Source organism: Aythya ferina (assembly GCF_964211825.1).
Source record: "Aythya ferina genome assembly, chromosome: 7".
In the NCBI taxonomy this organism is placed as follows: domain Eukaryota; kingdom Metazoa; phylum Chordata; class Aves; order Anseriformes; family Anatidae; genus Aythya; species Aythya ferina.
Window position 1 is genome coordinate 791,795 of NC_140302.1, and position 25,969 is coordinate 817,763.

Here is a 25,969-nt window from a genome sequence, read left to right on the forward strand (position 1 = left end):
TAATGCAGACCCAATCTATCAAGGTGGTAAATCAAAAGCACTGGCAGCCCGGTGTCACCTTTTTATAGCGAGGTGGCTGCTGCCAACAGACCTGGCATTATCCTTGAGCTTAGAGCTGCTCTGAGCAAGACCATGACCCCAGACTATTTTCTGTGTGCCAAGGGTAGGATGGCTTCTTCCTCGCTCTTACGTATGCCTGTTTAACGTCAGACCCTGCCTTTAAGCTAATTAATCAATCCAGCCAAGGGACGTTGATCTGATGCCTGACGCTGACCTCCAGTTTGGAGCAGAGCAGCTCCCCGTACCAGCTCTGGTGACCCCCAACAACCCACCTGGCACCCTGTGACACCTCCGGGTGGCACTGCCACCACTGACACCTCCCCAGCCTGCTGCCCACCTCCCCGTGGGGGGCTGCAGGGTGTCCCGAGGGCTGTCGCTTGCTTCTCTTCAGCGCAGGGACAGGGCTTGCTGCTTCTCTGCAGCCATACCAGAGGCTCTGCTGGCCACTGGGACTCGCTTCTGTGCAGAGTTCTTGCTTTGCAAAAGCCAGGCATTCTTTGCCAGACAGCTGGCAGCTTGGTCCCTCTCAGGAGCTGCCTGTGAGGGTCTTTCAGCTGCATCCCTCCCATCATTTTGACTGGCCGTAGGAGAGAAGCAATATTTAAGCTGACAAAACGTGAGCTGTCAGACACCCTGAGGGAACCATGTCACTGTTGACAGGGTCTCCTGCCATGCCGTAGCAATAACAGAAATTGACTCATTTTGAATAATTAACCTGTGAAATTGCTTTGCTGGGAAAACCTCTTTTCAAGACTTCCATCTTACTGAATGAAAAATAACTGGGGGGAGCGACCCCCTCTCCCCAGAGCCACCCCTCTTGTCTGGGAGCGCCCTGCCAGGCAGCAGGGGTCCCACCGCGGTGACACCCCCAGGGCATCGCCATGGGGGCTCTGCATGGAAGCTGGGCTGGCATCCCACGGCCAGAATTGTCTGAAGGTGCAACACGCTGCCCGTGCTTTTGCAGGGCAGAATCCCATTCTGCTTTCCCCTTTGCCACCAGCGCTGTTTTGCCCGAGCCATTCCTTCACTGCACGTCCTGCTGCTGCTCATCTCTATTTTAGACGGTTGCTTTTTTCCACCGTCACCCCCATCACGTACATCCATGCCCAAGCCATATAATTTGGGATTAATTGTTCCACTCCTGGTAAATGTCATCGACTTTTGGCTCATTGGCTCATTTCTTCTTTAACATTTTTTATTTAAGGGCTAAGTAAATGGTAATAGCCAAATAAAGCTTTACCCTATACATAAAGGGCACCCTCCTTTTTGAACCCTGAGGACAGTCTTATACCAAAGCATTTCAGTGCAATTTAGGCAAATGCATGAATTAGCATATATTTTATTTCTGAGCCCAGTGGTTACTTTTCATCCATCATTACCCATTTCTTACTTTTACAGCCTTGCAAAGGAGGAAAAAAGAAATCAGATTGCTTTCCTAAGAAACAACATCCTTACAGAACAGCAAGAAGCCATCTGAAGCTCTCCCTGGGCAAAGTTTGTACTTTGCAGAATTGGCAGGTGCACGCAAGGAATGTGACACCAAGAGCAGTGTTTGTAACGTGCCAGAGCCCTGGCTTGACAGCCAACCGCTGCCTCAGCCATCAGCATCGCTGCCCGCTCTGCTCATACTCACGGGCAGCTTTGACACTCATCTGCAGCGCCCTGACCTCCTCTGCAGTTTGCATTTGGCACACCTATGGTGCTCGTGAAGCAAAGGCAGAGAACAAGCAGCAGAGGCAGGGTTTCTGACCAGGGTCTGACAACCACTGCTTTAAAGCGAGTTGCTTCAGGCTTAATACTGGTCTTTTCCAGAAAAGCGTCTATGAGCAAACACAGGCAGTGAAGCAAACCTGACCCTGGTCTCAAGCAGGGCAGGGCATGGAAAATCAGTCCCAGCAGAGCCTGGTGCAGGGGAGGGGGCAGGAGGGGCTGCCCTGAAAACAGCATCCGAGTGATCCGGCAATGACCGTGCTGGTGCTCAGGCCTTAAAAGGATCGCACAACGCTCTTTGTGGTTGTCCAGTTCAGACAAAAGAAAGTTAATTAAAGTCTGCTGTTGGTATGCCACGGAGCTGTGTGCCAAGTGATACGCAGCTTACCCCAGGAAGGTGGGAACGACAGATAGCAGCGCTTATGCTTTCAGGCTTCAACACTAATCCAAACTACAGCACTATTATTGTCAAAAAAATAACATTAGAAAAGGATACAGAGCCCAGAGCACAGAAGCCGGTGAGTTTGCTCACCCACACAAGCACTCTCCCAGGACAGGCAGCTTGGCACCATGCTGCTGCCCCAGGCCTGGGAGCTGGCCAAATGCTTGCAAGGGCTCTTAGATGAGTTAGCAAATCAGTCCTGGGAATGCCACGCACCATCAGACCATTACCTCACGACTTCAGTGGAAGCAGAGGACACTCAGACCTGCTTGGATCTACTTACCAGGCCTAGAGATCAACCTCAGTATCTGTATTATGCACTTTGAAGAAGAAACGTGAAAATTTGGGGGGAGGACCAGCTTGTTCACACAGAAAACCTCACATGGATTTGCCTGAAGCAATTTGTGAGTCTACAACAACTGGCCAACTAATTCCAACATATCAAAACAGCAGGAAAACAGCAGGAAGAAAAATAAATAAACCAAGGCAAAACCTTAGAAACGCTGTCTTTCCTTTCCTCATTTTGGGAAAAAAAATGCGTTTTGAAACTCATACAAATTCACTCCTGAACAAACTGCCCTTGCCCCAACAGCAAGTAAAACGTTAATTTGGGGATTAAACTGAATTTGTTAGATATTTACGCTGGCTTTCTCCTTCCACTCCTAGGAAGGACCCAAGCAAACAAACAGAAAACTAACGAGAACACAAAACCAAGAAGACCTAGGAATTTCACTCCCTTTTGAGCTGAATTCTTTGTTCAAGTCACCACCTGTACAAGACAAAGTGACCAAACAACCCAGCCTCACCACCCTCAACAGCATATTTATACACACATGTTTTGTAAGCCAAAAGGAAAAATACCTTTTTTTGCATCAGTCTAGGGAAGAAGGAGAAGAAAAACAAGCTTCTCTGCAGCAGAGCTGAGGGGCCCTCCCCCAAGGTGCTGCTATACGCGGCCTGCCCTGCCAGCTCTGCTCCCTTGGTTGGGTCGCTTGGTGCACCTGAACACCATCAAGGGGGTGGCGCAGACCTGCAAAGCCCACGTCTGAGGGTGGCGTCTCTGTCCCCTGCCTCCCCATCCCTCCCAGCTGCTCTCGTGCTGCACAGTGGTGCAATGTGAAGTGTAAAGCGCTCCCCTGGCTGACACCGTGTGAAGAGCATTGTGTTTGCAGAGCAAGGCGGGCGCTGCTGTGCTTTATGCTCCTTTGGAGTCTAACCTGCCAGCCTTCTCTTACACACAGACATGGAAGGGCTCCTGAAAATGGAACAGAGGTTTATAAAAATAGATCACTTGTACATCTGCTCTAGAGCTCTTACTGTGCTGTGAAATTATACCCACACTATGTTTTGTGATTTCAAAGGCTATGCAATTACTTTTCCTTGGAAAGTACAAAACCCTGAGACAAGTGGATCTCTTGAAAATTCATGTCTTTCTTGTGTACTGCTTTTTTTTTCTTTTCCCATAATTAATAATTATTTAAACATGGGGTTCTGTTCAGTCTGACACTCCTGGAAAATTGCTGAGTCTGTTTTGAAGACATCAGTATAAAAGAAACAAAAAAGAAAAATGAAGAAAGCTCATACTATTTACCTTCCTCACCTACAGAGCTGTGGGCACATCAATCCACTGCTATTTGTTTGTTTCTATTTACCACAGGACTTCTACATTTTAGATATCACCAAAAAATAATTTTAAAAGACTTTTTTTAATGTGCTTCTGGTTTTTTCTAAGTGGGGAATGTGACTTACATTTTTGAAGATATGAAGAGTGGAAAATGCCTCAGCACTAAAAACCCAGTGGAAATTATTTTAAAGCAGATAATTTCCATAAAACATTTAGATACATTTCACAACTAAATGAACTGCTGATGAGAGAGATATTTTTTTTTTTTTTGTATTATGTGATGGCAGAATCCTGCAATCCTTGTTCAACCATGACTCTCACTGAAATTTAGGAAAAATTTGTCTGAGTCAAGACAGCAGGATTCAGACTCAGTGATTTTTGTGCAAGGCCCTACGGCCAAATTTGTACTTGATTTAAGTCAGGCCAGCAGAACTGAAATCAATAAAATGCCATTGATTTATATCAGCTCTTACTTATTGCTATAGTACCCATGTTTATTTCTGCTCCCCCGTTGTAATCATTCTCCACCAGTCATTAACCACACATACATAGAAGCTATCGCACGGCACCAGCTAACTGCCTGCTCTTTGGAAAACTCCACGTCAGATTTCCCTCATTTGCAAGACCTTGATCTCACTAATGCTGGTGAAAATAAGGATTTCTACAACTCAGCCCCATGCTGTTCCTTTGGGATTAATGAGAAAAAAATGAGGACTGAAACACAGCAAAGATTTCAGCTACTGCGAGCACTGCCATTTGCGTTGCTTTGAGGCGTGACATGCAGGGAATTTTGGGGTTGGTTCTTTCTGGGTTATTTTACTCTGGTAATTTCAGTTCGATTCAATAATGCGAAACCTCCTAGTGCGGTTTCTAAGCAGATTCTCTGTCATTTCCTTCTGGGTTGCTTTAACTTTTTTCCTTTTGTTGTTCCACAGAGATGCTCAAAACTCCCATTTGCGCCAAAATGTCCCATTTCTGTTATTTATTCAAAGTGGCAAATAATGACACTGCCCAGAGACAGAATGGGATGCCTGGGCTGTGCCCACATGAACGGTTTGCTGCAGAGCAGTGGGGCAGCTGTGAAGTGGATCCCCTGACTGCCGTTTGGTTCGGGTCACAGAGTGATTTGGGACAATGGAAGTCTGAGCTCAGGAAGGGCTTTCCCCTTGTTTTCTAACCAGTTGTAGTTAAAACAAAATTACAGTCCTCTAGGTGCACGTCAATACGTGTGGTTTGAGTCTGATGAATTAAGTCAGCGTAAGGATGGTGCAGTCCAGCAGTTTGTCCAGCAGCCACTGCTCGCCAGGATTTTGGACCTGATTGAAATTCCATTGAGGTTACCTTGATTTCATTGAATTTATCATTGATTTCAACTCAGTTTGAATCAAGGCATTCGTTACTGCCTTGAGATTTAATTGAGTTAAGTTACCATGTATTGATACTTCAAAAATTGAGAAACTTAGAGGAATGCCATCTGAGCAGTACAAAGCTGGGCTGCTCTTTGTTCTTATTCAGATACACAGCCAATCTTTTTAAGAAACTTCATTGATGTGCTTGCCTTATTACCATCTTGAGGCAAGGAATACAATGTACTAAGATAGGTTGATTGAAATCTATTGATTTCTTTGTATGTCCACATCTGTAATGTGTTAGGGTAAGAATAGGCATATGTGGATATTTTCACTACCATCCACATTAAATTGGCTTTTAAAATTATCTCTCTCTTGTAAATGTCAAAACTTTACAGCTACTAAGGTTAATTTAAATGTAAAAAATTCTGGGTGAAATTTTGTAGTTTGGTAACATTTGCCCCAAATTGAAAGAAAGTCATATAATCTTAATTTAAAGATCCGATGCCTGAACTCGCTGTCCCAGAGACTGTGCATGTTGACAGATTGCTCTTATCAGTGTTCTCCAAACAAATGATCTAGGTAACCAGAGTTAGATAAAAACGTGGAAACTTAAATGAGGCCACTCCTCCAGCTGTCTAAATAGGTTTTCTATTTGCAATGATAGGAAATCCCAACTAACCAACCTGCACACCTATTTCCTATGACACTTCACATGCATGGTCTCACTGAAGCAGTAGAACATGCTGATACCAGTCACTTAAGAGAGTGCCACATGAATTTCCCTGCACAAGTTCCTGTACTAGTCTAGTAATCATTCCTCAAGGCTTCCTAGCTCTGCTGCCATATGCTTATTTGCAGGGAAGAAGAGGAGAGTTGAATTTGGTAGTCACTATTTGGTTCCTTTGTAGAAGAATCCTGCACTGAAACAAATGAGCATACACAGCCAATGGTCACGATGGTACAGCTGCGTGCCCCCCGCCACATGGGGCTGACATCTTTGCTGAGTCACTCACCACGATGGGACTTCATTCATTGAAAAAAACAGCTTAGCTATCACTCGTTTTGTTACAGTTTGTATTGCATTTTTAATCTGCAATGACTTCTGTGTCACCACCCTGTCTCATCACTTTAGCTGTTAGATCCCTCTTGAATTCCTTAAAATCCTTCTTACAAAACAAAATAAATCACAGCGTATGGCTGGGAAATGAACCTACAACACTCATCCTTGCAACCCGTGGCAGAAATACCTGTTCCAAACACCCTGCGTAATCCTGAGTGCTCAGCATGGAAAGTCTCAGAAAGGTGTGCGGACAACAGCTAGCACTCGAACAGAGGGAATGAGAAGGAGCAATGCTACTGCAGCAGGATGTCAGCCCACACAAGAGGATGCATCAACAGAAGGACCCAATACGTCGGTGTATTGATCAGCATTTGTCTGAAACAGGGAATATCAGCTGTGTAAAAAGGGACTACTCCTGAAAAGCCACAACAGGTAGGCTGCCTAGATGGATCAAATTCACTGAAGAGAAGGGGGGAAAAGTCACTGGATGTCACCTCTCTGCAGAAATCCAGCTGAGGGAGCGCAGTGCTCCATCTGGCAGAAAAGTAGTCAGACCTACAGAGGAGGAATTTTGCTGTGATCACTTGGGAGAAGCTGAGACATACATCTAAATATGAAAAGCCTTTCATGAGAAAGATGAAATTTAATTTCTTGCTTCTCTTTCCCATTTATTTTTTCCTTCCTTTCTCATGGGGGTGATTTTCTTCATCATTACTGGCTGGTCTGAAAGTAGTGAAATATCTAGAGTCTTCCAATTTTATCCCTAAGGGTCATGCCATCTCAAAAGGCACTTTATTATCATGATAGGTAACTTTATTTTGTCATTTGTTTAGCTCTAATTGTGATATGCGTCTTATTTATTTTTTTAATTCTCTTTTTACGTTTCCTTGTGCATGCTTGAGGTGACCTAAATGCTTCCCATTTGTCATTGCTTTGTTCCTGCTCTGCAGCAGAATAAGAATTGGAGAACATCACATCCTCCCTAAGATGTTCTGCTCATTTTTTTTCTGTGATGTATTCTGAGTGTGCCCTTTCCTTTGTCGTATGCGGTGCTTTCTTGCAGCAACTTTTAACAATTGTGATTGATTTCTTGGCTTTCTAACCACAGACTAAAACTTCTTTAGTTTTCCAGCTGCCACAGTCCTTCAGTTTCTGTATCTTGACATTTTCTCTAGGAATTTGCTAAATGATTCTCAAGAAACCCACATTTTGAAAGATCTTCTAAATCTATCTTTGTCCACATATGTGACAATAAAACATTCAGACAGTAAACAAAGCCTTAATTCAGAATTCTCCATAAATATTAAGTAAATGTAAATCCTTCTGCCTTTCATATTGCTAGAGACAAATATGGTAACTGCAAACACAGAAAGCAAATACTTGGCTTCACCTGAAATAACACTGCTAGCATCTCATATCTTTAGTCAGATCATTAGTTCATCTTCTTACATAAAACCTTGGGAACAAATAGGTGTTGGTCACCAGGCTTTATGATGTCGCACAGAACATTACAACTGCAACACCTCCTTGTAGTCACCATACTGTGATGATGATGTTATGATATTGTGGTTTCGAGGCAGTTACCTAGGCATATGCAAAATCCTGCAAGATTACGGTCTTCTGAGTGTGCCTTGCAGATGCACAATGCCCAGGTGCTGGCAATGCTTCACTCACTGGGTTATAAAACTCTGGAATTCAATGGGTTTGGAGAACAGCAAAGGAAGAGCTATTTGCTGCTGGCAATGAGAATGGACTAAGGGAGCAAAAATCTCTTAAATGCAAGGCATCAGGTCCAGAAGAGACAATGAAATGTGGTATTGGTTGACTGAAGAAATGCAACTGGTACTTTGCATGGTGCTCAGTTCGAGGTTGACTTTAAAAGATAAAGTGAAGGATTTAACTGCACTTGGCAGCCTTATCTGATGCATGTACAAGTGGATCAATGTGCTTTCTTTTCCCAACACCATGTAAATCTCAATAGCAGTTGGATGAATAAGCAGAAGGGAAGACCTGAAAATCGGTTTCTCAGTGACCTGGGATCTCCAGGACTTTTGTTCTTCTTTTTGTTTTTAGTGTTATTCAATATAGCCTATTTGGAAATTAACTCTCAGTTAAATTTGATCCTTTTTGAACTGTGAGCTTGATTTCAAAGCATAATAGCTCATTTAAAACTAACACTTGCACATTCACTTCTCTGCAACCAGTTGAACCTAAATATGCATACACCCAACACTCACAAACTGAGCTGAAATTTACACTGTATATACATACACAGCGAGCATTTCCTCACTTAAGACACTATGATTTAAACAAGAAAGACAAACAATAGAGTGAGAGTATGCTTTCTGACACAGTGATAGGGAGAAGTAAACCTGGAGAATTAGGCAAATTCCTAATTACTGCAACAGAAACCTCTGGAAAAGCTAAGATGATTCAGCGCTTAGTTGATTCACCCAAGGAATATATTTCCTACTCAGCCCTGACTTTTTTCTTCACTCCTTGGCTTTGGAATCCCCCTGAAATAGGAGGAGATTGAATGAAGGAAAAAAAAATGTTAGAAAATTGAGAAATGTAAAAGTAACACTTTTTATTGGTCAAACTATAATTATTATTATTTTCTTCATCAGCTGAAGTATCAGGCAGACACAGAAAAACCTCAGGCAAGACTCAGTTCAAATTTTGCGTAAGTTCTAAGCACAGGTTGGAGCTGGTCCCTGTTTTACTGAAATGATTTCATAGACTACGATGCATTGACAGCTAATCACCTAGCATGCCAGGTGAGGTGAAGGATGAGTGACGTCCCTCCTGTCCTGACCCTGGTCAGAAATGCTACATGCAGTGTACATGTGTCTCAGAAGTCTTTGGTCCCCATGCCTCCTTCTTCCACCAAGCTGCTATATCGCTCTGCTGCAACATATGTGAACAAGAACTGGCATAGAAAAGCACGTCTGGGAGAGGAAAGGAGAAAGAGAGCAACTGCATCTGCATTGCCATGTAACCTCACATGGCTGGCAGAGAGCACTGAAATCAGGGTTGAAACTGCCTAAAGACATGATGGCAACTACGGTAACATGGAGAAACAAGCCACTGAAGAGAGAAATTTTCCAGTGTAGTCATTATCAGTTATTTCTTAAACACAGCTCAAACTGAACAGAAACGGTATTTAATTTCTGGGAATTTCCATTTCAGGGCAGAAGAGCAGAATTTGAATAACAATGCAAACTCCCCAACCCATCAAATCATTTAAGCCTGTTCTTCTCGACCTTAAACTGTTGGGATCTTGGACTAAAACACTTGCAGAAAAACACCAGGTGGTACTTATGCCTATTTTAAAACTGAGAAAAACAGAATTCAGAGAGATAACATGACTTACTCAGGCAGGCTAAACTAGTCAGCTGCTCTACTATGAAGAAAACCATTTTGTCTAGTCTCCACAAAACAGGATGAAAGGTTAGCTTTAACCTTACAAACTAACTTACAGTTTGGCCATACCCAGCTCGGTACATACAGGAAACGCAGTTAGAAGGAACAGATAGGGCAACAGTGAGCATAAAGGCTGCCAACAACCAGCACTGCTTTACATTTTTCTCCCTCTGTAAGGAAAATGGCCAGATCTCTAGAAAAATGGGCTCTGTGTATATATGTATATATACATAATTTTCTTAGAGAATATAGGAAAGTAATATTCATTTCTTATGCCCGCTTGTCTATAGCATTTTTCCTTTCTGAGTTACTCTTTCTATTTATAAAGGCCTGGCATGGAATAAGACAATACACAACAGACTGTGTAACAACAAATTAGCCATCCAAGCATTGATCCCAAGAATAACACATGTATGAAACGAACACTTAATCTGGACAGTTTGCCAACACTTAAATGAACGTGCTTAGTCATAAAACTGCACTGCTGTCTTTTCTTAAACGATAAAGAGCTGCCTAAAAACACTCATTGGATTGCTGAAGGTTTGGGTACAGAAAAAAAGGCAAACCAAAGAGTTGATAAATTCTTCTCAGAGTGCTCTGTCCTTGCTATCCATGTGGGGCAAACTCACTGGCAGAGTAGGGGACAACAAAGTTTATGAGATTCCTCTTCTTTAATATTTTGAGGAATTAAAACTCACCTTTTGAAGCCCACAGTTAGGTTTTCTAGCTACATAAAAGCTGGTATACTGAGGAATGGCTACAAAAATGTAAGCCCTAATACAAATTCTTGGGAAGGGCATAGAACCCAAGTTTGGACCAATTAGGGATAAATCTAGATTTAAAACAATGAAGGGGGCTCCAGGTGACTCTGTCAACAGAGCTGTTAATAAGTGATGGGCTTCTCACCTACAGCGTGCAGAAACTAGAAGCTGCCTGCTGCTCATCTGCAAACTGCTGAGAGCAAAGCATATTTACACAGACTGTTTTTGGCACTTAGCAAGGGAAAAATCTAGGGTTTGTGCTGAAAATTGAAAAGCCTTGTTTCCAGATTGACTGCTGATAGCATTCTGTTCGTAGCAGTAAGTAAAAGAGGTTTTAAATATTGACAATATTTCTTACGTTCTGCATGAGGAGTAAGAGGGCACACTCCTTTCCTTCCTTTGTCCTTTCACACCTTGACTTTTGCTTTCCTTCATGGTGTTTCTCTTCTTTTAGAAAACAGAGAAAATTAATATTTCCTCAGCTGAAGCAATATTTATATCCAATACCTTCCCCGATTCGGTTCATATTTGCAAATTGCCTATTTGGTTTTAGCTCCTTGCTTTCATAATCCTCCATTTTGTTTAACTGCAGTACACAGGAGACCGGTAGGATTACAGGAAGAAAATGAGCTGCATGATGCAACCCAAGGAGGATGTGGCAAAAGGGAATTTTCTGGCAAGAAGGGATTATTTTTAAGTCATCTTTTCTAAAACTCTATTTTAATGGAATTAGACTGATGTCCGATACATATTTGATTTTACCAACCTTTGAGAGACCCTTGCTTGCCTACGATATCTCTGTGTAGTAAAGGATTCTGCAGCTATGATATTTGTTTTATTTCAGGGTAAATTCCATAGGAAAGTATGGTATTTTAAAGCTGAGCAGAAGATATCAAGAATCAAAAAATAGTGACATTATGCATTATGGCTTTATAAATGTCCTCTTCCTTTTTTTTTTTTTTTTTTTTTTTTTTTTTTATCATTGCAGCCTACAGTTAAGATATCTAAGGAAGCACACTTTTTCTTCTGTATGAGTACACATTACATCTGATCAAATGTGTCATTCTTTTGACTCTACAGTTATCTCATTGGCATAATGGCTCAGCGTATTTTAATTGACTTAGATTTCTTGGATGAAATCCTGACTCCAGTGAAGCCAGTGGCAAAACTACAATCCCTTAAATTCCCAGCTTTCAAAACACTACTTTAATAATCTCATCACTCATATTACTCATACTTTTTTTTTTTTTTTCTCAGCTCTCTTCACACATTGCATACAGCTGCAAGATGCAGCTCTCTGTCCCACTGGATAATTCTCCATGAATGCAGTTTGCTGAGGTATACAAGGTAATGATTTTCTTAATGCAGGTGGGCAAGGCTCTGAAGTTGATGTTGCTTTCATTAATTCTGTCACTTTTTAGATTCTAAAGTTTACTTCTGCAACATTAAAACTTTCCTAAAGTTGTTTTTGTCTTACTTGTAAAACCAAGGAAAACAAAGTAAAATATTTCCAGATGATTTGAAGAGGGCTACCTCGTTCCACATTAAGCATTAAGATAACACAAACATGGCAATGAAACATTGCCCAGCTGTAGGGCCTGTTCCGTACAGTGGTCCACTACAGGCAGGTATTTCACAGACTGCTTAGCATTAAGCAATAAAAAGGTAAACTGACTGCAATAATTTTTCTGCTGTGTTAAACGTTTACGCCAAGTTTTGGTGGATTTGGCCTCAAGCTTTACATCCAGGTATGTGCCTGCATTTCACACCAAGAGAAGAATCCAGGCAATTCAGAGGAGTATCAGGCAATATTTCAGAGAAATATTTTTGTTTCTCTCTTTTACTCTTCACAGAATCACGGAATTCTCTCTGAACTCTTCTCTGAACGTACTTTATATTGTTTGACTGAACAGTATGAGACTTCTGGGATAGAAGAAAGTGAAGTGTTTGATAGAGAATGATAAGATTATTATGCAAAAGCAGAGACAAAATAACTCTGTTTATTTATTTAGATTTTAGTGTTCCACTTTTATACCCAAGACTGAGCTCAAGAGCTTAAACAAGTAGCTTATCCCAGAACAATGGCCTTAATTTACTTCACAAATGAGACACAGGAGCCCTGGAGGCAGAGAGAAAACATGAGATAGGCTATGGGGAGGATTCAGTGTAATTAGTTCTGCTTAATGTACTTTCAAATTTAGTGTGGGGTTCAGATCTTCCAGTTCACCTTTAAGAGGTAAAGGGGCCCCTTTTAAGCTGCCAGAAAAGATTTGGCTCAGGTACTGAGGGGCCTCCAGTGCAAATTTACTCGTATCATTAGAAAAGCCATTTCCTTTTACGTGAGCCTAATGAAAGTACACTTAATTTGTAATTTTGTATAATTATAGATCTTGATGAGACAGATGAATGTGAATTCAGTATCAGCTACTGAGTTCATCATTCCTTGTATCATCTATTTCTCAATTATCTCTAATGGTTGTCTTCAAGAGATTTATATCTTGTCATTTTCCTGCTAACCCACGTAAAATATCCTAGAAGAAATGTACCACTGATTTGTCCTAAGGAGACCAGTTTCAGTGTCCTGCACCAAGTTGCTGAAGGTTAGATTTCTATAACACTTCCAGACTGTGATCACATACCTCAATGTAGATGACGTTTCCTCCCAGCTCATGGCATTCCCATTGATTGCCTTCAATTTCCAAAGAACAGACAGGTGCTCCAGCACTGCTGTCCTCTCACCTCACATGGCCTTCCCTTGAAGCCTTGCTCAGGTACATGTTAGACTTTCATCGTACAGCCCGTTATTTCTATATACACTTCTTTTTTATATATTGCCAACTTCCTAAATATTGTCTGGGGTTTTCCAAATCTCTTTTTCCTTTCCTCCCATGTCCTCACAGACAGTTGCAGCAAACAAAATGGCAAAGTGACCTCCACCCTGGGCTCTGGGCTGCAATATCACAGGGGCGTTCTGTATCTCTCATTGCTTTTCTTAGCAATCTTTTCTTCACTGTCATGTTTCTTCGGTTTCTTTAAACTGCTTGACTTACTCCCAGGAGCAATGCTTACAAGAGATCTATAAAGCCTAAAAGGAAAACCAAACATGAGGCAGCACAGAGAAACCTGCATGCTTTTCAGAATTTTTTGGTGGCTCTTGAATGCAGGGCATGACATGTATCTGAAAAAATGTGTTACAGAGAAAGAGCAATTGTTCCTCTTCCAAGAATCTCTCATTAGGAAAGAAGCCATCTGAATCATTCAGATGCAAATAATAATAATAAAAAAAATCTGCATTTCTAATCTCCCTTTTACTCTTTTCATGGTCATCTCGAGATATTCAGGGCAAGGATTCAATCCCATTTTGAACTACTGAAAAAGTAAGCTCATATTCTATGGTGGTTTGTCTGTGCTCATTCATCTTGTTGGCTTTTATCCTGAAGGCTTTCAGGCTTACCTGAGAACATTTTTTTATTTTATTTTTTTCAGACTAAGGTGATGGAGGCAGCAGTCTTACTGGAAACAAATCTCTTGCCATCAGGAGAAGTGTTCATAATGCAGCTCTGTTTATCAATGTACAAAATGAGAAATATCGCAGCTTCTCAGTCTGCCACTTCAAGATGTTCAGAGCCATTTATGCTTTGCCATTACAACAGCCATCATATCTGTTCAACCAGGAAAACATTTCAGTGCTCTTGTGATAAATATTTTGGTTATAAGCATTGTTAATTTTGCAGTGCATGATGTAATTGAGTACCCTTAAACATACATAAATTGTTAGGCACTCCAGGTACCTCTCAGCATCCCATCTGATTGTGGAAATGGTTGTAGGGAAGATTTTTCCTCCCCAAAATGTAATAAACATATTTGTAGGAAATACATGAATAAGTGATGTTTAGAGGTAGGCAGATTAGAACTAACTGTTTGGGAAGACATTACATAAATGTAAGGCAGATCCCACCATGTAGTGCCAGAAAAGATACAGGCGACTTTCCATCGCTCGCTGATCAATGCTTACTGTATTGCAAATGCTGAAATAATTTTGTTCAGAATTATTAGCCAGAAACAGATAGCTCAAAACTGCAAAGACTGGTCAAAGATGAGGAGGAGAGAGGGCCTTTTCCAGAACAGACTACTGGCAGGACTGGCCTCACCTTGTTTTTCTCAGAGAAACTATGATTGATGTAAGAATAACCCTAGACCAAAAGCCACTGCATCTCCCTACAGCTCCAGCAGCTGCTAGGAAACAAGGTTTCCTATTATTCTTAAGAATAGGATAGAAATGATAGTTTTCAAGCTCAGAGGATAATAAGATTCCCCAAGGGCTCTCATAACTTAGCTTTATGTGGTCTGTGTTTGGATGATATTTAAAGGAAGGTCTTATGTGAAAAAATTGTGAGTCCTTGAGTGCCTGACTGCCACATATTGACCTGGGTGAGATCTTGCCTTGGCAAACGTATATGAACTGGCCAGAGGGTAAAGACCTATCATCATGCCCTCACGTTTCACTGAGCTTGCATCAATTGATTGCTATCCTCAGCCATCTTCACTAAAAAAAAAAACAAACAACCTGATAGCACCACAAACACAGAACTGAGGCATAAATCAGGTAGATACAAGTAGAAAGGGAAAAAGTATTGCCTAAAAAAGCAGTGTGCATGGTTACATGAATGAAGAATTAACAGAAAGGAAAAGTTTACAGGGACAGCATGGATTTTGATGAAGTTTTGATGGGAAGGTAGAACATGGATTTCAATGTAGTTTCAGTAAAAAATTATTTATTGCATTGTGTCTTAGCTTAACAGTATTTGAATGTGCCTGGTGAAAAATGACCCTGGAAGCCACTTCCATAGGGAAAAAATAATAATAATAAAAATCAGGGTCAGGTCTCTGGCTACTGTAACTGCACAGTACAACCCAGTTCCACACACTTCCTCCAGCACAGCATTGGCTCCTCTGCTCTGTTACAATACAAACGACTAAGTAAAAGCAGAGATGGAAAAACTTCCCACTGAACTGTGGAAAGAGACGGTATAATTCTTGGGAATTGCACTGGCAATAGCAGCAGTACACAAAACTAAATTTGGGAGCTGGATAAACATCCAGCTTCTAAGTGATGTCTCACTCCTGCAGTAAAAGTGCTACATATTTGAAGAAACACGGAACGAGAAGTGATTTTTTCTTAAAATGAGCGAAATACTTACTACTCAGTGTATAAGATCAACAGAACAAAGAGATTCCATGAATCACAATTTCCTGTTTTCATTTTTTCCCTTTTCCATTTATTGAATGAAAATATCAAGCATGCAGATCGCTTACCTACGTAATGTTTCATTTCACAGGTGACAGAGAGAAGGTGATAGAGGAAAAATATAATAATCACATCTCGCCTGTCATATCATAACCATATTGTAACCTGGAAGATTTAGGAAGGGGAGCAAAAAGCTGAAATGTTTAGAAGATTGCAATGCTTGAATGCATATGTACAAAAGAAATCTTTGGCTAAGAATAGATGTTTCTCACTTTTCTCTGCTAACATGTGGTACAGACAAGGAGATTTCTACAAAAAACAGTAGCAATAATCCCCTCCCACCCCAACTGCCACGAGTTCTTACAGTGATTTGTACAGCATGAATTTCATCTGGATTTGCTGACCTCCCCACAGAGCTCATCCCATGGATGTCGGTAATTTTACATAGCATTGTTTCGGCCTTGCATGCTGTATACTCGATGGTACCACCATGCAGTAGTGGCCTAGAATACATTAAGATGTTAGTTTTTGCTTGTTTCCATCCCTGCTGCAGTCGTTGGAGCGGATAACTCCTGTACTCCTCTCTCTCTCCCCTTCCTTTTGGAGCATATCCTCCTCAGGATGCCAGCGCTGCCCCCGCTCTGACTCCCTGTCCCCGAGCAGCTTGTGCTGGCTCCCTGCTGCCCAGGGCTCGTGGCCAGAAGTGGAGGCAGACGTGTGGGAGCCGCGGCAAATAGCCCTGGAGAGGAGGAGCTGTGTTTGCCCGCCTGGCCCGATGTAATGGACAATCCTCACTGCTGCCAGTGGCCAGGGCTTCATGCCCTCCAGGACCTTTACACCTCCAGCCTGACGCCTTGCTCAGGCAAAGACTTGGGAGATCACCTGAGGTGCCTTTAACCACACTTCTTCAGGCAAGGGTTTACAGAGGAAGAGAAAACCAATTGTTGCAGAAAGAGAAAACCAATGTCAGCAGACTCAGCTAATAAATCCCACTGTGGCATGATTCCCATCCATACCTGAGCTCTTCTTTTCTTACTCCCCCCCTTTTTTTTTTCTTCCTCATGTATTTACTGCTTGGTTGTTTGTTTCTGCTTTGTTTTTCTCTTCCAGCATGTTAACAGAAAGTGAAAAAAAAAAAAGTCTGCAAACATGGTATAAAAAAGCTTAGATGCTGGAGTCATGTCTGACATGAGATGTGACATCATCACCATCCTAAAAGCAGCTTAAGCCTGTCTTTCCCTTGGAAAGATGGGCTCTGGAGAAAGCCTGTAAGTCTTTGTATTCCTTTTAAGTTTTTAATCCGCACTTGCATTAGCGCTGCTCTGACAGCCCGTTGGGCCAGTGCTCAACTCGTGTTAGGAATGCCGGGTTGGCAGCCTTCTCCCTGCCGAGACAGCGCGGCGGCTGCTGAGCCTGTGCCCCTTTGGTTGCAAAGAGGACTGATGAATTTGGGATGCTTTGCTTTCCCAGGAGCCTCTCAGTTCCCGTCCAGCTCTTCGGACACTTTAGGAATACAAAGTTAAGTTTTATCTCTGCCCTTTCCCTACTTGAAATGGTTGTCCTATTGCACTTTGGCTGCACAAAGGACCGCAGTTCAGAAGTAGCATCAACTCAGGGTACTGCAGAGAGCTGTTAATTGTCATCCTCTGGCACTGGTGAATGACAGCACAACTGCTCAGCGAGGGCTGAGGGCTGGAAGGGGAACGGGAGGGAAGCTGGGCTCAAGATGCCTCTTTTGCACCTTAAGCCCTCAATGAAGCCTTAGCTGTGGGACAAGAGGAGGGTGTGGGCTTCTCCCAACCTGAAAGAAAGGCTTCATGTACAACAGCTGAATATGGATTGGTTTTTGTTTTGGGCTTAAGTTAAATCTTGTTTTCCTTTCATCTCTTTTCTTCCGTGTTGCTACTGACATAAACTGTGATGACCCTAAAGGCAGGTTACAGAAAAGCCCTGATTATGGCACCGGGAAGTTCTCCTTCCATTCCTCTGGAAGAACTACTCATGTGAGTGCCTGAGATCACCGAATCCACAGATTATTGCACCAAGTCTGTTTCCACAAAAAGCCCCCCCTAAATGACAGCCGCTCTATTTGCACCAGGATGCTTCATTGTTCCAGCAGGAAGAGAAAGCACCCGCGCTTCTCTGGCTTCAGCCCAACGCAGACTCTACAACCTACAACATTCAGCCTGTGCGTGCCCCTCCAGAAGCACAGCACGCTACAAGAAGTTCTTCAGTGATGATAATAACGACTTAAGACCAGCACCTTTCATTTCAGGAGCTAGCAGCTACCTTTGAAAAACACTTTCAATAAATATACATTATAGTCATATGTATTCAAATCATTCTGCTAACACAGTGCTACTGTCACAGTGCTTAGTTCATCCATTAATAACAACATAAATTTATTCTTCCCCATAGTCTACATTTAAATATGTTCAAAAGTTTGGCAAATATTAACCCTTACATAGTTCTGTAAGTCAGTAAGCTGTTCTCATCCTCACTGTGTGAATGGGAATGCCAAAGAGATTAAGTAATTTCTTCTGAAGCTTCTCATTGAGATATCTGATATTTGCTAGCTTATAGTCCTCTCTCTTAATCATTACATCTTATTGATTTCCAAGAAGCACCTAAAAACTGAAGGTAGAAAATAAATCCAAGACTATTTGTGTCTGGCTGAATAAAAAGAAAATCTAAGTGAGATGGACTACAAACAAACTGGAGCTTGGCAAGCTAAGGAGGATTAGTGCTCTTCTGTCCCATGGCAATATTATTATTTTTTAAATGTCTTTATCAGGTAGAGGAGTGTGAAACAACACAGGGTGCATAAGCAGGCTAATTAGTTTGTTAGCAAGGTTAATCACTGCCTCAGTATGGCACCCTGGCCTCCTGCTATTATCTACCCAAGAAAACTCACTAATTCAGTTAGGTGTGGCCTGGTTATATATTAGGGTACAGCTTCTGCCTTTTACCTCTTGCTTGAAAAGCTGTATTTTACAGACCATTAGTAGAGAAAGGGAAAGAATATACTATGTGGATTTCTGTATTTCACACCGTTAAGGGTGTCCTGTAGTCAGAACTGAAAAAAAAATATATTAAATGTTTTTTTCCTGCCATGGTTTTGCCAACTGAAAAAAAAACACAACAACAACAACTTTTTTTTTTTCTTTTCCTTGAAACAATGTGGCTAGACATCTCCTTTTGCATTAATTCCAGCTGCAGCTCATAGTCCTCTGTTCACTTTCCGAATACAAGGCGTCAAACTAGACCTTTTCTGCCTCTTTCCTCACATGTAATGAAACACACAATTCTTTCTCTTTTATTCTCTCCTGGCTTTACCTCTCCTGATGTCCTTGCACAGGTACTTCACCTCCTGGCACCTTCTGGCATACCTCAAACAGACTGAATGAATTGCAGTCACCAGCAATGAAGCCCATCAGTGCTATCAGACTCTACTTTTTCTCTCTCTTTTTTTCTTTTTAATTTGTTTTAATGAGAATGGCTGCATTCCCACCCAGCCCATTTGAGGACTGAGCTCTGAGGATTCAGATTCCTTTACGCTCTGCTGAGAAGGGAGTGTGCAGGCCCATGAAATGTTGTTAACATCTTTAACCACACCAAGGATTTTGATACGAAATGTATTTTCAAAAAAACAGTGACAGAAGATTGAAAGAGAATAAGACATAACAGGATTGCCGTAACTTTGAAGCTATTTTTCAGTAAAATAAAACTGTGGTTGAGCTTCGTGTTGGAATGCCACAATGCTGTTGGAAATGGAGGACTCAATTCTGTTTCACCTGCAGGAAAGGGGAACAAATTCTTCACAACGCTCTTTATTAAAATGCTGATTTTGACTTTTTGCCTATGACAGAGCAATCTGTAAGAGAAAGTTAAGGCAGTGAAGCTTTGAATGTTAATGCTTTTCTTCCTCCTCTGCCTTCACTTCATGTTGTGCTCCCCTCCCTTGGCTAGCATCAGATGGGATGACTGTGGCTCAGACAGGTTAAAAATTAAAAGCCTTACCCTTTCCTGCTTCCTTATTTACCTGTGTGACCGAGCCTTTACTGCAGGTAAAACGTGCAATAGTCCCAAGAAGAGGTTGCCCTGGAGGGCCACTGATGTGGCTATGTGGCTTCCAGAAAATTGACTGAAGTTGATGCTTTTACATCACTGGATAGGAAATCCAATTTGAGATCAGTTTAAATTAAACTCATTCCACTTGGTGTAATTTCCTGACACCTATTTCTTCTAAGTGGCTCACGCTTTGTATTGCAGGTATAATGTCCTGCAGAAGTGCTGTCTGGTGGATTTAGAATGAAATGAGTTAAGAAATATCCCCCGCACTGTGTATTCACCAGGTTATTTAAACTGAAGGAATTGATTTTTTTCCAGTCAAGTGTTGGGCTAAAAGCAGATCTAGGAAGACATTTGGAGTTTAAAAACAAAACAAACAAACAAAAACATGAAGGCTCTGGACAGAAAATAATTCTTTGATATTAATAATGTTCAGTTTGAAGATCACTGTACTGGGACTTCGGCACACGAATGGTACAAGCAAACAAAGCAAAAGCTTGTGAAACAGGAACATCACAGGGATCTTACAGTCCTGGCTTAGCCAATAACTTGCTGGGTGACCTTGGGTAAATCATTTGTCTGATTGCATCTCAGGAAATCAGCTGGAAAACAAGCATAAAGGCTGGCCTCTCCGACAAGCTGCTTTGAACAAACTGAAATGTGCTCCTCTGACATCTCTTACCGACATGCATTTCTTTAGATAAACGATTGCCCAATGTATATGCTGGGGGTGGGGAGACCAAGAGTTACCAAACATGACAAGCGTAAAACGTACGAATAGTAAGTTACTACATAAAAGGCAGTGTTACCGCTCATTTACAGTTAACAGTTGTACGCAGAACAAGACAGCAAAAGATTGGTAGTAAGGTAGTTGGTTTTCCAACTACTCATCTCCAAATTGTACCAGAAAAATCAGATTTGAGAGGTTAGTAATAGGTTCAAAATTCACTGGAGTTTTATTCCAACCTGCTCATCCATGCCATATGTTACAGTCTGTGTGAATCAAAACGTATCTCAGATGGACACAACTGGAGAATGCAAACCTTCTGGCACACTGAGCCTTAGCCCCCACTTGTCCACTTCAACACAATCCCAACACTACGCACGCACACCACTCAGTGACCCATCTCCCCTATTACTAACAAAATACTTTTTTTTTTTTTTTTTTTCCTAAGAATCAGGAAACCTTAAGAAGAGCAACAAAGCTGATGCTATGGCTGCCTGGCTGTTAGAAGGTGTTTCAGAAAACACAGAAGAACAAATGAATCTTTTATGTAGGTGAATATTTATAAGAATTAAATATCCTCAGTTTACATTGTGTTTCTGGAGACTCCTTAAACATTGGTGCTTTCCTTAGTTATGCTCTGCGTCTTGGAGCAAGCGTATGTATAGGACTTGGCAGTTGCTAAGGTAACAATCATTTGGGGGAAAAAGTGGAGTAAAACAGACATATACAACCTACATAAAATTGACATGAAATGGCAATGACTTCCCTAGGCTTCCCGTAACTCTCTATATGTTCATAAGCATACATATCTAATACATGTGTTTGAATTTCCCAGGACTTACCTAATTATGTTTCTGTTTTGAAGGTGAATGGCAGCGTCACTTGTATCTGTCAAAAAAAGAAAAAGGAAGGTCAATGATGGAAAGTTGTTTTTGTCTAAAAGCATCATCAGTAAGTGCTTGCTCATACAAAATATTTGCACACACACCACTGTTCCTTACCCAAAGGGACATTCCCAGCACGGGGGAGCTGCCGGGTAACCTGTCACCTGCCCATGCCCTGGGGCACAGGGTGCACTAAGAGCCATGGCAGTCGCTGCTTCCTGCCCCTGCTCTTTGCACCATACTGAACCCGTCACGCTGTCCTGCCCAGCTGGGTTTTTATATCGTCCTCTTTTTGCAGCCTCATGTGTTTCCCTAGCAAAGAGTGAGGCAAAGAACGATTTGTGTGGGAGCAGATCCATGACATTTGAGATAAGGCACGTGGACTCATACCGCACCCCACATTGCCCTCCAAACCTTGGTCTTGTGGAAAATACATGCTGGTGTAACTAATGAGGATATGCCGAAGATGATTTAGTTCATAATAGGCCATAAAAGGTTGCTCTTTTTATCTTAATTTTAAAATGGATTAACAACTAGCTAATTGGCTTGACATGAACTACTGTTCATCAATTAAAAAACAAAACAAAAAAAAGTTTGAAACTGGGCCCAAATAAAGCTGTAGCTGTTTTAGCACAGATGCTCAGAGCACACAAAACAAGAAACCCACAAAGCACTCCAAAACTGAATAAAACTGTCAGTTACCCCTTAACAGTAAACATGGCAAAGGCCAAGGTTGCCCCAGCACAAGCCAGTTAAGCATTCAGTTTCATGTCAACAGTCAAGGAAAAGGCAGGAATAAAACCCAGGGTGACTCCTCTAGAAAGGGCCAGCACCCAGAGAAGGCGTCCAAGCCATCCTAGGTGCTGAGACACCTCAAGAAGATGCCTAAAGATAGCTGTGATGCATTCAGCCACAATGTTCTGAGGGCTCTCAGACTTTAAAGTGAAATCTGACAATAACTTTCTCACCAGAGGAAGATCACTAGCCTTGCTGCATATGTTTCATTTTTAGGAAAAAGGGAGGGAAATGCAAGACTTCAGGCTAACCACTTCCCCTCTGTAAGACTGTGCTTGCCCAAAATAATAAGGGTTACATTCATTCTGATATTCTCTGTAAATGTCTTCCAACCTGTTTGTCTCCCTGCAGGCTAGCAACAAAAATAAAGAGCAAGGCACCCGCCAGCACAGAATGGGCAGAGCTAAATAAAGCCTGGCTGAATCCAACTTGTACCCCGAATGTCCTGGGGGAACCAAGCTGTGCACGGCGTTGTGTCTCTTGCCTCCCGGCTGTGTGTCTCCAGCAGTGATTTCCGAAATGTCTCCCCGCTGGCGGGCGCTGCTCTGTGCCCAGCAGGCAGGGAGGGGAGGAGGGGGCAGCCAAACCCCGCTTTCTTTGGTGGTGTCTCCCCTCGGCAATCGGAGCAGCAGCTACGGGCTGCCTGGGAGAGGCGTCGGTGAGTGCTGCCGAGGGATCTCACTGCACTGCTCAACACGGGTGCCAAGGAGGAAAAAGCACCTGGTTAAAAGCATGTGATATTAAGCCAAATTTAGCCAACGCCACGGTCTGGAGAGGGCACACCCGGAGCAGGCCCATGTGCCCAGCACTGCTGTCAGATGTAATTCCTTCAAGCTAAATCCACGTGTTTCAGCAAAGCGTCTGCTACGAGTGTCAGGTGTGTCCTTCACCACGTGCCTGTCCCAAGCCATTTTTCCAAGCCTAGAGCTATGGCTTTGGAAAAGCCTGGGCATGGCAACACATGGGGGAAAGAAGGTTCTTACGGCATGAGAGGGATTCTCATTGTAATCCAGACATGTGCAAAATGGTATTTTTAGGACAAATGGGGGAGTGGTGATAAAAGTCACACAGCACAACAGTAATTTAGTATAATTTACATAAGTAGCAAAACTTTTCCTGAAGTTTTACAGTGCCATCTTGTGAGACACACCTACAAGCTGTATCTAATTTACTTGAAATCTCCCTGTTGATTTAAATGAATTTTTTGCTTCAGTGAGACAAGCAGAAAGCGGTGTCTTTCCGAAGGAAAAATACATTTGTCCCTCAGCCATGAATCATGAAGGTGAATTCCTGCACGTCCAGAGAGGCAGGGAAAGCAAACGGGTGGCTGCATTGAAGCTCCTTAGGGCTGCTGGGGATCCTTCAACCAGAAGTGGGTTTTGCACCAATATTTGGCATCTTGTCCTCCATCTGATGACGGAGGAATGGCCCCTTACGGCCCCTCCGGTAGGGGCAGAAGATATGGAGAGAAATGGCCCCCGTGGTAAATTGGAGCTGAACTCTGGCAAGGAAGCCTGGCCCTCCTGAAATTACTGCATTCACTAATGGGATCCTGCTCCGTGAGGAAGGAGATAAATGTCCAGGCCATTTATCACAATCAGATTATTAAACATTTAAAAGTGACATTAAAGGGGATGACACTCAGACTAATGCACATAGCACAACTGGCAGCCCAAAAACACATTAGTGGTCCAAATTGCTAAGCCCTGACTCCGGGAGCGCTAATCATGGTGTGCTGGGCTGCTGTCTGCTGGAAATGGACACCACTTGCCTGGGACCCTGGCGCTGTTCTTTGACTGCTCGACACTATAGGTAAGGCAGTCAAACAGGAAAAAAGCAAACCTGTATTCAGGAGAACTCTGTGCAAAGCTCACATCCTTGACACAATTACTTTGTTGTGGTATTATCCTTATTTTCTGGCATATTTTGATAGAAGAGGCGCTTTTGTTTTGTCTCAGCATAGTGACAGTTAATTAAGTAAATGTTTCCCTGGATCCTGATGCATATTTTATGGGATGAGCTGGTTCAAAGCAAAACCTTCTTTGAACTCCGGTGGGTAGACGGGCATGGGGGGTGGAAGCCCTTACATAAATCACCACATCAGTTTATGAATCATCACTTAGGGCTTTTCATCACCTCCTCGCCTCTCTCTGAGATCCCTTCTCTCGAAGTCCATTCTGTTTGCTTTGGTAAACTGACGTACAAACAAATCAATCCGCCTCTCAGCCTGAGCAGCTAAGCCCCATACGTGTACCTTCCTAAAAGCTGAGGAAAAAGCGAGGAGAAATGCCACCTGGAGTGAAAGTGGAAGGTTTGTTTGGGTCCCTTGCAATGCAGTCAGGCCCCGGAGGGTCATTCGTTAGGGTTTGGCGGTGGAGTTTGGAACAGAAAGGCTACTAACTCGAAGCACCAAATGCTGCACAATCACTTATGTGCCCTGACCTCAGCAGGGAAATCAAACATCCTTAGAAACACATACAAGAAGTCAATTCATTTTTTTCATCAAAGTTTTGATTCTTCTTCTATCATTATAAATACTTCTTAGAGCACACTAATTGCCAATACCATGGTACATATACACGTGGTACATATATGGATTAAATAAATGGATGTCAAAAATGAAAAACATGCAATAGATTTCAACGATGAGGTTAATGATTCATTCAAAGACTCAAAGATTTCAGGCACAGGAGAAGCCTCACTCAATTTGATCTGGAAAATTTGGGCCACCAAACTTCACTCAGTGACTTTTGTAATAAGTTCAATAACTGAAAAATAAACTAAAGCATCTATTTGAGAGAAAGTCCAATCTTACAGCTGAGAGAAAATTTACTGCATCACTTGGAAAATTCTGCAATTACAATTACCCTCATTATAAAAATGTGTTCCTCATTATTTTAGGTGCTGTTGTTGAAAGCTTAATGGTTCACACTCATTTATACGGGGAAAAAATAAACAGTTTATTATGAAGTATGGAGCTACAGTGTAATGTTCTCAAAATTTAGTTCAATTTTAATGAGCCTGCAGAAAAAGTAAGTTATGGTTTCATTTTTGTTCTGGCTGGGAGCTGAAATGCAGCTGTAAAGGAATGTTCCAACCCAAAGAGACGGGCATAGCTGAAATCTCACACAAAACCTTGCCCTCAGGAGATGATGATCAAATTTTCATTAAGACCTTTGAGTCTTTCCATTGCAATCCTTAGGCTATAGACAGATCCAAAACAGCCTACTTTTAAACCAAGGCATTTAAGCTTGGGGGACTTTTTTTTGGTATGAAACACAGCTGCTTTTCTTTTTTAAAGTTGATCAAAAACTATGCTTTTGGAATCCACCTTGGGCTTTAGAGTTCACGTACAGAAGCACTTGGAAATGCAAGCACAGCTCCACTTTATTTTCCTGCAGGATAGTGGTGAGAGAAGTTTACGACATTCAGGCCAGCTTCTGAATTTTCACACAGTTTCTCTCCAGTTTTCAATTGAACCCTTGCTAACTGCCAGTTTTTACCTGGAGAAAACAATTCTCCACAATGCCAAAAATGAAAATGGGACATTAACTTACAATTGAAACAAAACAAAACAGTTCTGATGACACCGGATTGAAAATGAGAGAGAGAGAGAGAGAGAGAGAATGAGGCTAAGCCAACATTTGGTTTCAGTGCTTCACTTGGTATAAATAAATCTGTGCCAGAGGAGTAAAATTGCTTAGCTTCACTGCAAGCTGAACAGATGCTCATTTCTTTATGATTCCCTGCCCATCTCGGTGGTACCTAGATTCCAAATTGATACTAAAAACTGGTAATGATTACTCCTCCTT

The 25,969-nt window shown here is 42.1% G+C and overlaps 1 protein-coding gene across 6 annotated transcripts in view; it reads right to left on the reverse strand.

Moving 5' to 3' along the window:
- Positions 1 to 25,969, reverse strand: part of LOC311439579 (uncharacterized protein) — a 377,995-nt gene that overhangs the window by 39,256 nt on the left and 312,770 nt on the right. The window contains exon 6 of one of the 6 annotated variants that reach the window (XM_084525450.1): positions 21,321 to 21,366. The exons of the other annotated variants lie outside the window; for them this stretch is intronic. Within the exon in view, the coding sequence (XP_084381576.1) occupies positions 21,321 to 21,366 (46 nt within the window). The remainder of the gene's footprint in view (positions 1 to 21,320; positions 21,367 to 25,969) is intronic. 6 annotated transcript variants of the gene reach the window in all.